At 36.1% G+C, this 15429-nt stretch overlaps 1 protein-coding gene across 5 annotated transcripts in view; it reads right to left on the bottom strand.

Annotated features, from left to right (window-relative positions):
- ATRNL1 (attractin like 1) overlaps positions 1-15429 on the bottom strand; it is an 802632-nt gene that overhangs the window by 723672 nt on the left and 63531 nt on the right. For all 5 annotated transcript variants that reach the window (XM_025273995.3, XM_025273996.3, XM_044935104.2 and 2 more), the window contains exons 7-8: positions 13898-13985; positions 7859-8114 (exon numbers count right to left, since the gene is read on the bottom strand). In XM_025273995.3, the coding sequence (XP_025129780.3) occupies positions 7859-8114; positions 13898-13985 (344 nt within the window). The remainder of the gene's footprint in view (positions 1-7858; positions 8115-13897; positions 13986-15429) is intronic.

Raw genomic sequence — 15429 nt, 5'->3', positions numbered from 1 at the left:
CATCCTCTGTCGTCCCCTTCTCCTCCTGCCCCCAATCCCTCCCAGCATCAGAGTCTTTTCCAATGAGTCAACTCTTCCCACTCCTCTCACTCGGTCTTAAATCCAATCCAGCCAGGCTTTTAATCCCAACACTATACGAAAATTGCTCTTGTCAAGATCACCAAAGATCTGCACAGTACTAAATTTACTGGTCAGGCCTTAGTAATTATTCTACTTGAGTCATCAGCAGAGCAGCATTTGGCACAGTTGACTACTCTTCTGTTTAATAATCTTTCATCACTTAGCTTCTAGTTCACTATACTCTTTTTTATTTCCTTCTTACCTTACCTCTTATTACTGGAACAACCTAAGGCTCAGTCCTTTCTATCTATACCCACTGCCTTAGTGATCTGATCCAGTCTCACAGCTTTAAATGCCATTCAAATGCCAAGAGCTCTCAAATTTACATATCCAGCCCAGATCTCTCTCTAGAACTCCGGATCCAAACAGCCAACTGCCTACTTGACGATTTCACTTTAACGTCTAACAGATATCTCACATAAAACATATCCAAACTGAACTCCTGACCTTCAAACCACCTTCACCTCAAACCTGCTTCAGAGACTTCTACATGTCATTCAATGGCAACTTCATCTTTCCAGCAGCTCATGCCAAAAACTCTGGAATCATCCTTGACTCGTCATTTTTCCTCAGACTCTACATCCAAACTCTAAAAATTACTACCTTGTAATACATCATATGGGGCTACCCTGGTGGTTCAGTGGTTAAAAAACCTGCCTGCCAATTGCAGAAGATGTAAGAGATGCGGTTCAATCCCTGGGTCAGGAAGACACCCTGGAGAAGGAAATGGCAACCCATTCTAGTATTCTTGTCTGGGAAATTCCATGGACTGAGGAGCCTGGTGGGCTACAGTCCATGGGGTCGCAAAAGAGTTGGACATGATTTAACAACTGCTGCTGCTGCTAAGTCACTTCAGTCGTGTTTGACTCTGTGCGACCCCACAGACAGCAGCCCACTAGGCTCCTCCATCCCTGGGATTCTCCAGGTAAGAATACTTGAGTGGGTTGCCATTGCCTTCTCCAATGCATGAAAGTGAAAAATGAAAGTAAAGTCGCTCAGTCGTGCCCGACTCTTAGCGACCCCATGGACTACAGCCCACCAGGCTCCTCCGTCCATGAGATTTTCCAGGCAAGAGTACTGGAGTGGGTTGCCATTGCCTTCTCCATGACTTAACAACTAAACAACAATAAAAGTCATATATATGCATACCTATTATGTTTATTTTTTACTGTATCTTCCTGTTAGAAATAAGTTCTATAAAGAGAAGGAAAAACACCTGATGTATCCTTTGCTGAGAAGCCTTACTGCATATCTCTGGAACTAAGTGGAACCAAAACTGAGCTTCAATAAGCTACTAAGCTGACACAATATTTGAAGGTGCTCTGGCAGAACAGATACTCTAAAACTCATAAATACCAATGACTGTACCTAAGACTTTTAACTACAGTCTCAAGAACTAAAAAATATTCTGTAGTATCTCAGATATTTTTCAAAGGTCAATGTACAATGTTAAAATTAAGATAATTAGAGGTAAGGTAACCAGATAGTTCCTTTGTTCTAAATCATATTACAAAAATCTCAGAGAAGATGCATAGTACTAATCACAGAGCCAGAGATACTTCAGAATTATCTGCAATACTATTAGAAATTGAGTAAGTGGTCACTTGGAGTATGCTAACTGAAAGTTTTTGGTCTTTTTAAAAAATTTCTACATATTGGTTAAGACCAGTATCCTTTGAGTATATTTCAGAGTAACTTTTTATCTAGTAAAATGCCCTGTTTTCGTGGATGACTATGCTATAACTTCAGCTTTCTTTTCAGCTACCCTCACTGCAATGCTGGCTGAAGACATAGCCCCTATTTAATATTTTTAAAAAACACTTTTTTCTTAGTTATCTAGAAGTTTTAAAAAAGTAAGGATAATCAAAAGTAAATCCAATCTACATCTGGGTAGTTAATGCCATTAAAAACAGCCAAGAAAAGACAGCCTAAGTCATATCACAGTGTAGTAATTACCACTAAGAACAAAGGAAAAATGTTTTTAACTCTGCCTATAGAGGCTTCCCTAGCTTCAGACGGTAAAGCGTCTGTCTGCAATGCAGGAGACCCGGGTTCAATCCCTGGGTTGGGAAGATCCCCTGGAGAAGGAAATGGCAGCCCACTCCAGTATTCTTGCCTGGAAAATCCCATGGACCTGGAGCCTGGTAGGCTACCGTCCATGGGGTCACAAAGAGTCGGACACGACTGAGCGACTTCACTTTCACTTTCATAGAGATAAGCATTCACTTATAACTAAGATAATTATCTCATTACTTATGTTCAGAGCATCTTTACTTACCTTCGTATCATTACCTGAAGTAGAACTTGTCTATGGTATACACAACTTAGCTATTCTGACAGTCTTTAAACTATATACACCTATTGTTTTGTATTCTTTTCTAAGCACTTTTAAAAGTGGAAGTACTTACAGATTATTTTTTTGACATCACATCCTTTAACAATAAGCTACAAATCCAAAATGCTTTAGGAGTAAAGTAATATTAATATGATAATTTTATTATTAAGATATAATTTTAGAATTTACTTTGTACCTAAGTAATTTACAGAATTTTAAAACTACTCATAAGTCATTTACTATCCTTATAAAACTCATAAATCATGTATTCCTCCCATTTCTATCTTATACTACATTCATAAAGGTGCCTCACAAATAATAGGACAAAAATCAAACCAAAAATTTATCCTTTTGATAAATTTACTCATTGACAGAAATAATATTCTGATTATAGGATAAGCCAAAAAAAAAAACCCTCAATACTTTTAAATTTACCAGAACTACAACTGGCATCCTATAATCAAATTATTCCAAATAAAAACAAATAACAATCTATGTTAACATTTGAGATTAGAACAAATTATCTGTGCCTTCCTAATTCTCTGGAAGTACTGCCACCACCATGTCTCAGGCCTATCCTTCAATAAAGGGAAATATGTAAAAAGTAAGATGCATTCTGTGAATTGTAAACTATATTCAGATGGCAGATGGGGTAGGGAAGGCACGTACCAATCAGGTGGCCTACAGAATTTGGTTTTAATAGCCAATACTACAGGTAAACTCACCCTGGAGAAGGAAATGGCAACACACTCCAGTATTCTTGCCTGTGAAACCCCATAGACAGAGGAGCCTGGTGGGCTATAGCCCATGGGGTCGCAGAAAGTCAGACACGACTGAGTGATTAACACACACACAGGTAAACTCATGCAGTTATTGCATCACAGAACTTCTATATAAAGCCAGGATCCCTAAAGGGCTTAACTATTAATGAAAGGTGAGTTTTTAAAATCTGTTCTGCAGAGGCAAACAGAAAAAAAAAAAATCTATTTCAGTTCAGGCTCTACACAGAAGAAAAAACTAGTTTGGTTATAGACTAGATATCATGTCACTTTGGGGCATAAACTCATCCTGCAAACAAACTCCAGGGAAAAAAAAACCCACAGGCCAAAACTTTAACTTACTTTGGACCTGGGTTGCTAGGCCCCTAAAAGTCCACACACTCTCTCTCTAGGGCAGGGGTAGACAAGCGAAGACCCAAGGCTAAGTCTAGAACAAAGCCTCGTCCATCTGTTGATGTCTATGGATCCTTTCATGTTGTAACAGCAGAGTTGATTGGTTTTGACAAAGACCATATGGGCCACAAAGCTTAAAATGGTTACTATCTGTCCCTTTATGGAAAAGATTGTGACCCTTTGCATTAAATACTTATAATAATGTCACATGTGTTCAAAACAAACAATATTAATTAAATTAGTAGAAAACAGTAGCTTGTAAATTGGAGGTTGACCAAAGAGTAAAGTCCTGGTTAACAGCCAACTTAATTAAGTATTCATCTTAAAACTTCAAAAGTCATCACATATGATTCAAATTCAAAAGCATGATGACGGTTTAATCCTGAATCTTCCTGTTCTCCCCAAGACATACAAAATAAGGAAAACATGGAGTAGGGGAAGTGAAAGAAAAAGAAAATTAAATTTCCAGAGAAACTAGGAATGAAAATAAACTCAACAACTCCAAATCAGATGTGAATGTGCAAAAAGCCAATGAAACTAAGAGAACCAGGTAGAGAAACCTGCAAGAACTCAGAAAGGAAGACAAGGAACAAGGAACATGGGAGAAGCCTAATGGCAGATCTCAAAAATTACCCCTCTCATTCTCACCAAAAAATGGGCTCCACGCTCCCTAAACATGAGAAGAGCCATAACTAAAAAAGACAAACAAAACACAGAAAATGTAGAAAAACCAGATGGGATCACAAGGCAAAATCCAACTTTCTCTTGTATACAAGAGATACATTTAAAGTGATTCTTAATGGTTAACAATAAAGGAATGGGCAAAAATACACCAAGAAAAGACCAACTTGCCATCCCCCAAAATTCAAGAGCCATAATATGAATAATAGACAAGGTAGAAATCAGGTCAGAAAACAATAAACAAACAAAGCACCTTATATACTATTAAAAGACACAATTCACAATAAAGATTTAGTAGTTATGAATATCCATGATAGAAAATTCTACAAAGCATAAATTCAAGAATATATAACAAGATAAAAGCAAAAATAAACTAGTATTTTTATACTTTTATTAACTTTCAGAGCATGATAGATCAAGTTAATCAAAAAATCATAAGTAAGGAAGAGAAGACCTAACCAGAAGGAGCAGTAAAGTAGATTTTAGACAGACTTTTTTTCCTTGGGCTCCAGAATCACTGTGAATGGTGACTACAGCCATGAAATTAAAAGATGCTTGCTACTTGGAAGAAAAGTTCTGACAAACCTAGACAGCATATTCAAAAGCAAAGACATCACTTTGCCAACAAAGTTATGTATAGTCAAAGTTATGGTTTTTCTAGTAGTCATGTACGGATGTGAGAGTTGGACCATCAAGAAGGCTGAGTGCTGAATTGATGCTTTTGAACTGTGGAGCTGGAGAAGACTCTTGAGAGTCCTTTGGACTGCAAGGAGATCAAACCAGTTAATCCTAAAGGAAATCAATCCTGAATATTCATTGGAAGGACTTAAGCTGAGGCTGAAGTTCTAAAACTTTGGCTACCTGATGCGAAGAGCCGATTCATTAGAAAAGATCATGATGCTGGCAAAGATTGAAGGCAGGAGGAGAAGGAGACGATAGAGGATGAGATGGTTGGATGGCATCATTCACTCAATGGACATGAGTTTGAGCAAAATTCTGGGAGATAATGAAAGACAAGGGAGCCTAGTGTGCTGCAGTCCATGGGGCTGCGAAGAGTCGGACATGACCGAGTGACTGAACAACGAAAACAACCTATGCGTATCTTGATATAATAGGATTCACCTCCTTTTCAACTATCCATGGAACAATTATGAAAACTAGATTCCAAAGAAAATGTGAATAAATTACAAAAAGGAGAAATAATACCCAAAATATTCCCTGAACACTATAATAAAAACAAAAATTAAAAAGCAACTTTTTTAACACAGAAAATCTGTAACTCTTGCTTAAACAACTCTGGGGCCCATTTGAAAAATGAGAATGACTCACCCACATCTGCTTCATTGCGGGCTTGAGTGTTTATGACAATAATGCACGTACACAAGCTTATTTAATGTAGCATTTCTTATTAACCATTACATCCAAAATGTTCCTCTCACCAGAAGTCTCTTTCAGTTCAGTTCAGTTCAGTTGCTCAGTCGTGTCCGACTCTTTGCGACCCCATGAATCGCAGCACGCCAGACCTCCCTGTCCATCACCAACTCCCAGAGTTCACCCAGAGTCACGTCCATCGAGTCGGTGATGCCATCCAGCCATCTCATCCTCTGTCATCCCCTTCTCCTCCTGCCCCCAATCCCTCCCAGCATCAGAGTCTTTTCCAATGAGTCAACTCTTCGCATAAGGAGGCCGAAGTATTAGAGTTTCAGTCTCTTTAGAGTCCCTCTATTTTCTCAGTAAAATAAGAAGTAAAGTCATCAACTGAGAGTAATGATGAGGCATAAACTGTTAAAAGGTTTTAAGGGAGTGGAAAATATATGAAACAGCCATCTTGGAGAGCCGTAAGAAACACTGGTGATTATGAACTTAAAACTTCGTAAGTGAGAAGTAAACAGACAAAAGAGGGTAGGGAGAGACTGAAAACTTGACAGGAGGCTCAATGGACTATTGAGGTAAGGTTGAAGAACTACCAGTCTGGATCCTCTTCAGAAGTAAGCTGGAAACATCAGTAGCACTTGAAGACTAAGATATCTGAAGTGGAAATTATAGGATTCATTGCAGGTACACAGAGTCAAGGGTACCACAGAATGGAAGACAAGATCTTTGGAAGAGACATCAAAAAAGTTGAGAGGCCAGAAGTATTTAATTGGATGTTAATATACCTGACTAACGTATGCGGGACACAGACAGTGAGCCAGAAGCTATATTCTTCCAGGAATTAAGCACAGTGACCAAAGGAACAACAGAGGAGTGTAAGAAGAGGTAATAGGTGGTACAGTCTGATGCCATAAGATTCAAAGCTGAGTGATTTCAGGGAGGATGGAGCAAAATCAGGAAATGGCAATAAAAGGTAAAGAGAATATATATACCAATTCTAGCCCAGCTGCACTTTGAGATGAAAAAGAAAAGATCACTTAAAAGGACTGCAGGGGAAACCGTGGAGTATTCAGGAGCAAGTCCTTTCCTGCACATGCAAGCTCTCTCCTGTTGCTGCTAATGCTGCTGCTGCTGCTAAGTCGCTTCAGTCGTGTCCAACTCTGTGCGACCCCAGAGATGGCAGCCCACCAGGCTCCCCCGTCCCTGGGATTCTCCAGGCAAGAACACTGGAGTGGGTTGCCATTTCCTTCTCCAATGCATGAAAGTGAAAAGTGAAAGTGAAGTCGCTCAGTCGTTCCCGACTCTTAGCGACCCCATGGACCGCAGCCTACCAGGCTCCTCCGCCCATGGGTTTTTCCAGGCAAGTTGCTGCTAATAGTGATCTGCAAATGAGTCTTCTCACTTAGACTGCACAAGGACTCTAAATAATTGAATACAGTTATCTATACACAAAAGGGCCAAAAACTTGATTTCATAATTCTGGCTAGAACTAGAAGTGAAGTATGTTCTTGAATCTAAATAGCAACCATAGTATATACATATTTGTAGACAAATTAAGAAAAAAAAAAGCTTACATCTATTTGAAAATGTCATAAAGAATTCAAAGAAATAAAGTACCAAGAAAATAAATTAGAATATTTAAGAGTATAGTAGAGAAAGTCATATATGATTGTCCCAGTCACCCTCACACATCAGATATCATCTTTCATAGAAGCCAAAAGACGATTCTTGAGAAGCTTACTTCAGAAGAGTAATACATACACAGAGATACTGCAATAAGATTAGGAACAAAACCCTGAAAAATGAAAAATCCTGAAGTCATGGAATGCATAGTAAAGATAACTGGGTTAATTTTAGCTCTCAATTCATAAGTAAAATCCAAAGAAATAGCACCATCTATTGGAACCTCTCATACTTAAAAATACACATTCTCAATCCTTAGAAAATGTGTCTGTACTGTAACATTTCCACACATTTAGCTAAGAAGATAAATATTATAGGGCAATATCTAACACAAAATTTAAAAGTTTATATAAAAAAATACTAATTCTTGGCTTGTAATTCTAATTTCAAATAACTAATCATTTTGATAAATCCAAATTAATATTTTATTAAAGATAAAAATATTCTCAACCAATAAAAAAAAGAGTATAGCTATATGTTCAAAGTAACTCACAGATATGGTATTCCTGAATGCTGCTGGTATAACCATATATTGCAGAATATCCAAATATTATGATCATGACAACATCTCTACTATCCAGCTCCATAATGTGTGCGGAGTGTCCCTCCACAGCGTACTGCTGGCCGTGTCCAAGCACCGTGGGCGTTTTTGTGCTCCACGACTGGCTGTGTATGTTAAACACCCACAATTCATCTGTGACGTTGCCATCACTTGTTTCAATTCTGCCTCCATACATAAAGATGTTTTCCTGTAAATTAAAAAACATATGTTAATGCGCCAAATATTTCTATCTTATCAAGATACATGAATTAAAGACTATGTTTAAACATTAAATTTTAGTAATTGCTCACAACATGCATAAGACATAGTTCTTATGTGTAAAAAGTCAAATGGGAACACATGAACAATGATGATTAATTCTTTTACTTACAAGATGGGGGGAAAGCCACACTTTCAAAAAGTTACTTTAAGGTGTTTTAATTAAAAATTATATGGTTGATTAACCATCGTAGTTGTTAAGTCCCTAGTTGTTACATTTGAATTTTACCATCTATTTGTACTGCTTTGTGCAGTACAGACATTCACCGTTTTCATCAAGCATTGTTCACCAGAAAAGTAGACACATTTCTGTATATTATGTGGAGTACATTTTTATTACCACTTCTCATGGCTATGAGCAGATACTTTAGAGCACTTATAAATTATAAAAATCATATGGCATTAAATCATATGTGATTGAAATGAATGATACATAAATCACTATTATTTCAATAACCTAGAAAGAGAAAAGAATTTCTTCAACCTAATAAACAGCACCTAAGAAAAACACAAAGTTAATATTGTATTTAATGATAAAAGGCTGGATGTTTCACCAAGGTCAGTTATAAAGATGCCTGCTTTTTGCCACTTATATTCAACACTGTACTCAAGATTTTTAGCCTGAGCAAATATGCAAAAACTGAATAAAGGCATCCAGATTGGAAAATAAGAGTAAAATATTTCTGTTTGTAGGTGATAGGAATTTGTATATAGAGAATCCTAAGAAATAAAAAGGAATTAGAGTTATTGACTTCAGCAACACTGCAGAATAGAAAATCAATGTACAAAAAAATCAATTTATATTTCTATACACGTTCAGTGAACAATCCAAAAATGAAACTTAAGTAAACAATTCAATTTACAAAGCAGCAAAAAGAATAAAATAACTAGGAATAATTTAAGAAAAGAAACACCAAATTTATACTTCAAAAGCTACAAATAATTGTTGAAAGATCTAAATTAATACAAAGACATCTTGTGTTCCTGGATCAGAAGACTTAATATTGTTAAGATTGCAGTACTCTCCAAACTGATCTACAGATTCAATGCAATCTCAGTTAAAATTCCAGATTTGTAGAAACTGACAAGTTGATTCCAAAAATCATATAGAATTGCAATAGATCCAGAATATTTAAACAACCTTGAAAAAGAAAAAGAAAATTGGAGGATTAACACTTTTCAATATTAAAACTTTCTACAAAGCAAAAGTAATCAAGATAGCAAGCTACTGGAAAAAATAAACACATAAATCGACATAACTGAGAATCCAGAAAAAAATCCATATCCTACGGCTAACTGATATTTGACAAAAGTGCCAAGACCATTCGACAAGGAAAGAATAGTCTCTTCAACAAATGATGCTAAGAAAAGAAAGATAGTTACGTGCAGAAGGGTGAACCTAAATCCTTACTGCACAGAACATACAAAACAACTCAAAATGGATCAAAGACCTAAAAGTAAAAGCCAAAAAGCTATAAAACATTTAGAGAAGACGCAAGCTAAATATGCATTACCTTGGATTTGACAACATATTCTTAGATATGACACCAAAATCACAAGCAACAAAAGAAAAAGTATATATACTGGATTTCATCAAAGTTAAAAACTTCTGTGCTTCAAAAGACACCACCGAAAGTAAAAGCTCACAGAATGGGAAGAAATATTTGCAAATCACGTATCTAATAAAGGACCTGTATCTAGAATAGATAAAGAACTCTGACATCTCAATAATTTTAAAATGGGGAAAGAACTTAAACAGACATTTCTTCAAAGAAAATACAAATACCCAAAAAAAAATCACATGACTACTAACATTGTTAGTCAACAGTGAAAGGCAAATCAAACATAAAATACCACTTCATACCCATTAGGATGGCTATCATCAAAAAGGCAGTAACTAGTGTTGGCAAAAATGTGTAGACATTGGAACCCTCATACAAAATTGGAAATGATACCAAAAGCACAGGCAAAAAAAGAAAAAAACAGATAAACGGGACTATTTCAAAATACCTGCCCATTAAAGGACACTATCAACAAAGTAAAAAGACAGCCCACAGGATGACAGAAAATATATGCAAATCATATATCCAGTTAGGAGATAAAATCCAGAATATATAAAGAACCCCTACAACTCAACACCAAAAAAGAGAAAAACTTAAAAACGGGCAAAACACTTGATATAAGTTTCTTCAGAGAAAGCATACAAATAGCCAATAAGCACTTGAAAAGATGTTCAACATCATAAATCATTAGGGAAATACAAATCAAAATTACATGAGATACTGCTTTACACTCATTAGGAATGTTATTATTTAAAAATAAGAAAGAAAGAAAATAGAAAATAGTAAGTATTAACAAGGATATGGAGGAACTGGAATCCTTGTGCACTGTTGGTAGGAATATAAAATGGTCAGAGTTTCAGTTTTGCAACATGAAAAGAGGTGTGGAAATAATGGAAGTGACTGTACAACAATTTGAATTAAGTACTGCCACTAGATGGACTGTATTATTAAAAATGGGTAAAATGGTAAACTTTGTTATGTGTATTTTATCAAAATTTTTTAAGTGATTGATCTGATGACAAGGTATAGAGTCATGAACAAAAACTCAATCTTCTTTTCTCCCCATGTTCAATGGAGGATAGCATGTTCAATGGAGGAAAACAATATGACAGTTCTTCAAAAAAAAAATTAAAAATAGAATTACCAATAAATCTAGGAATTCCCCTTCTGACTATCTATCCAAAAGAACAGAAATCAGGGACTTGAACAGATGGTTGTATACTCATGTTCATAGTAGCATTATTGATACTAGCCAGAAAGGTGAAAGCAACCCAAGTATATACTAATGGATGAATGGATAAACAAAATGGATACAGTGGAATATTATTCAGCCTTTAAAAAAAGAAGGAAATTCTGACACATGCTACAAGACAGATGAATCTTGAGGACATTGTGAAATAAGTGCCAAGTGAAGTGCCAAATTTCACTGCCAAGTGAAATAAGCCAGTCATTATATAAGCCAGTCATTTATTAATCATTAAATACTGTATGATTCCACTCACATAAGGTACCTAGAATAGTCAAACTCACAAAGACAGAAAGCAGAAAGGTGGTTTGCCAGGGGCTGGGAAAGGGGGGAAATGTGGAGTTGCTGTATGGGTACAGTTTCAGTTTTGGAAGATGAAAAAAAGTCTGGAAATTAATAAAAGGAATCCAAATTGGGAAAGAAGAAGTAAAACTCTCACTATTTGCAGATGACATGATCCTCTACATAGAAAACCCTAAAGACTCCACCAGAAAATTACTAGAACTAATCAGTGACTATAGTAAAGTTGCAGGATATAAAATCAACACCCAGAAATCCCTTGCATTCCTATACACTAATAATGAGAAAACAGAAAGAGAAATTAAGGAAACAATTCCATTCACCATTGCAACGGAAAGAATAAAATACTTAGGAATATATCTACCTAAAGAAACTAAAGACCTATATATAGAAAACTATAAAACACTGGTGAAAGTAATCAAAGAGGACACTAATAGATGGAGAAATATACCATGTTCATGCATTGGAAGAATCAATATAGTGAAAATGAGTATACTACCCAAAGCAATCTATAGATTCAATGCAATCCCTAGCAAGCTACCAACAGTATTCTTCACAGAGCTAGAACAAATAATTTCACAATTTGTATGGAAATACAAAAAACCTCGAATAGCCAAAGCGATCTTGAGAAAGAAGAATGGAACTGGAGGAATCAACCTACCTGACTTCAGGCTCTATTACAAAGCCCAGTTATCAAGACAGTATGGTACTGGCACAAAGACAGAAATATAAATCAATGAAACAAAATAGAAAGCCCAGAGATAAATCCATGCACATATGGACACCTTATCTTTGACAAAGGAGGCAAGAATATACAATGGATTAAAGACAATCTCTTTAACAAGTGGTGCTGGGAAATCTGGTCAACCACTTGTAAAAGAATGAAACTAGAACACTTTCTAACACCATACACAAAAATAAACTCAAAATGGATTAAAGATCTCAATGTAAGACCAGAAACTATAAAACTCCTAGAGGAGAACATAGGCAAAACACTCTCTGACATACATCACAGCAGGATCCTCTATGACCCACCTCCCAGAATATTGGAAATAAAAGCAAAAATAAACAAATGGGACCTAATTAACCTTAAAAGCTTCTGCACATCAAAGGAAACTATTAGCAAGGTGAAAAGACAGCCTTCAGAATGGGAGAAGATAATAGCAAATGAAGCAACTGACAAACAACTAATCTCAAAAATATACAAGCAACTCCTACAGCTCAACTCCAGAAAAATAAATGACCCAATCAAAAAATGGGCCAAAGAACTAAATAGACATTTCTCCAAAGAAGACATACAGATGGCTAACAAACACATGAAAAGATGCTCAACATCACTCATTATCAGAGAAATGCAAATCAAAACCACTATGAGGTACCATTTCACACCAGTCAGAATGGCTGCGATCCAAAAGTCTACAAATAATAAATGCTGGAGAGGGTGTGGAAAAAAGGGAACCCTCTTACACTGTTGGTGGAAATGCAAACTAGTACAGGCACTATGGAGAACAGTGTGGAGATTCCTTAAAAAACTGGAAATAGACCTGCCTTATGATCCAGCAATCCCACTGCTGGGCATACACACTGAGAAAACCAGAAGGGAAAGAGACACGTGTACCCCAATGTTCATCGCAGCACTGTTTATAATAGCCAGGACATGGAAGCAACCTAGATGTCCATCAGCAGATGAATGGATAAGAAAGCCATGGTACATATACACAATGGAGTATTACTCAGCCATTAAAAAGAATACATTTGAATCAGTTCTAATGAGGTGGATGAAACTGGAGCCTATTATACAGAGTGAAGTAAGCCAGAAAGACAAACACCAATACAGTATACTAATGCATATATATGGAATTTAGAAAGATGGTAACAATAACCCTGTGTACGAGACAGCAAAAGAGACACTGGTGTATAGAACAGTCTTATGGACTCTGTGGGAGAGGGAGAGGGTGGGAAGATTTGGGAGAATGGCATTGAAACATGTAAAATATCATGTAGGAAACGAGTTGCCAGTCCAGGTTCTATGCACGATACTGGATGCTTGGGGCTAGTGCACTGGGATGACCCAGAGGGATGGTATGCGGAGGGAGGAGGGTTCAGGATGGGGAACACATGTATACCTGTGGCGGATTCATTTGGATATTTGGCAAAACTAATACAATTATGTAAAGTTTAAAAATAAAATAAAATTAAAAAAAAAAGAAATAATGGAATAATGGAAATTATGAATGGAAATGACATTCATAATGTGAATGCACTTAATGCCACTAGATAGACTGTATTGTTAAAAATGGGTAAAATGGTAAACTTTTGTTATGTGTACTTTATCAAAATTTTTTAAGTGATTGATCTGATGACAAGGTATAAAGTCATGAACAAAAAGTCAATCTTCTTTTCTCCCCATGTTCAATGAAGGATAGCATTAAAATCTATTTTTTTACTAAAATAGTATAAAAAATCTATGACATTTCAAGTTATTGTGACTCATCTTATCTCTTATTTTCATTAAGTATTTGAAATAAATCTGAGATTTAGTATTTTTTTCTCTAAGGCTAATTAAAAAAAAAAAAAGATTAAAATTTAAAGCAGGATCCATACCTGATACAAAGCAAGAGAATGCCCATATCTCTGGAGAGGTCCCCTTGATACAGCTCCTACATTCCATATACTGCTTTCTAAATTGTAACTAAAAACAAGAAGAAAATAAATATAACTTCATAAGCTAAGATTCATTTTAGGTTTTTTAATTTGCATATGCTTTCTTTGTATTTAAATATTCATTAAATTCAAAACAATTACAAATAAACTCATAATTTCATATACCATATTAGAAATTTTTAATAAAGACTCATTCAACACATACCTACTCTAAATTAGGATTCAATCATCTAAATATGTAATATGCATTAACTTGACTAGGCTATTTATTACTGGAATTATTCTGTTCAGCTTAATCATTTGAACCAGTTGATTAACCTAAACAATAGTGAGCTCGTCTACACTTTTAAAGTCATATGGGCCTGTTTGTTGCATCTTGAAATCTCCAAGCAGCATCCACCTTAAGGCTTTTGTCTGGCTCTTTTCTCTGCCTCCAGATAACTGCACCACCCATGTCTGACCCTTCAAGTCTGCTCAGTTCTCATCTTTCCCATGAAGCCACTTTAACCACTGCGTTTATAACTGCAACTCCCTCCTCTTCAGCAGTCCTAATTTGCTTACCGCTGCTATTTTGCTATCTATCTATATCTATCTGTGTATATATGTGCATATACATAATTCATTTTGTTGCTGTTGTTCAGTGGGTATGTCATGTCCAACTCTTTGCAACCCCATGGACTGCAGCCCGCTAGGCTCCTCTGTTCATGGAATTTCCCAGGCAAGAATACTGGAATGAGTTGCCATGCCCTTCTCCAGGGGATTTTCCTGACCCAGAGATCAAACCCGAGTCTCCTGCTTGCCAGGCAGATTCTTTACGACTGAGCCACTTGGGAAGTCCTGTATACTTGTTATCACGGTAGTTACTTTTTTCATCTAATTGTCTATCTTTCCTCACTAACTTCATAAAGATAGGCTATTCATCATATCCACTGATATATCCCAAGCTGTTATTGTTCAGTCACTAAGTTATGTTTGACAATTTTGCAACCCTGTGGACTATAGCCTATAAGGCTCCTCTGTCCATGGGATTTCCCAGACAAAAATACTGGAGTAGACTGCCATTTCCTTCTCTAGGGAATCCTCATGACCCAGGGATTGAACCCACATCTCCTGAATTGCACATGGATTCTTTACCACTGAGCCACCTGAGATGTTCTATATCACAAGAACTAAGCACATAATGCGTTCAAAACGATTTGCTATGCCCATGATTACAAGTTAATTTTCACTAATGTCAATGAATAAATATTCTGTAAAATACTAATAGACACTAATACAAAATTCTTATATCATTTACTGAATAATTTGTCTTAAATGTAACATGTACACCTCAATTAAATTATATTATAGAAGATTAATCAACTTATTACTGACACCATCACTTCTAAAAAGCTTTTTAAACATCCTTACCTACAACTAAACCGCCTTCAGAATAATGAAAAAACATTCTCTAACCTGTGAAAACAGCAACA

This window comes from Bubalus bubalis, chromosome 23 (genome assembly GCF_019923935.1).
Source record: "Bubalus bubalis isolate 160015118507 breed Murrah chromosome 23, NDDB_SH_1, whole genome shotgun sequence".
In the NCBI taxonomy this organism is placed as follows: domain Eukaryota; kingdom Metazoa; phylum Chordata; class Mammalia; order Artiodactyla; family Bovidae; genus Bubalus; species Bubalus bubalis.
Note: the sequence above shows the minus strand (reverse complement) of the source record. Positions and strands in the feature narration are given on the sequence as shown.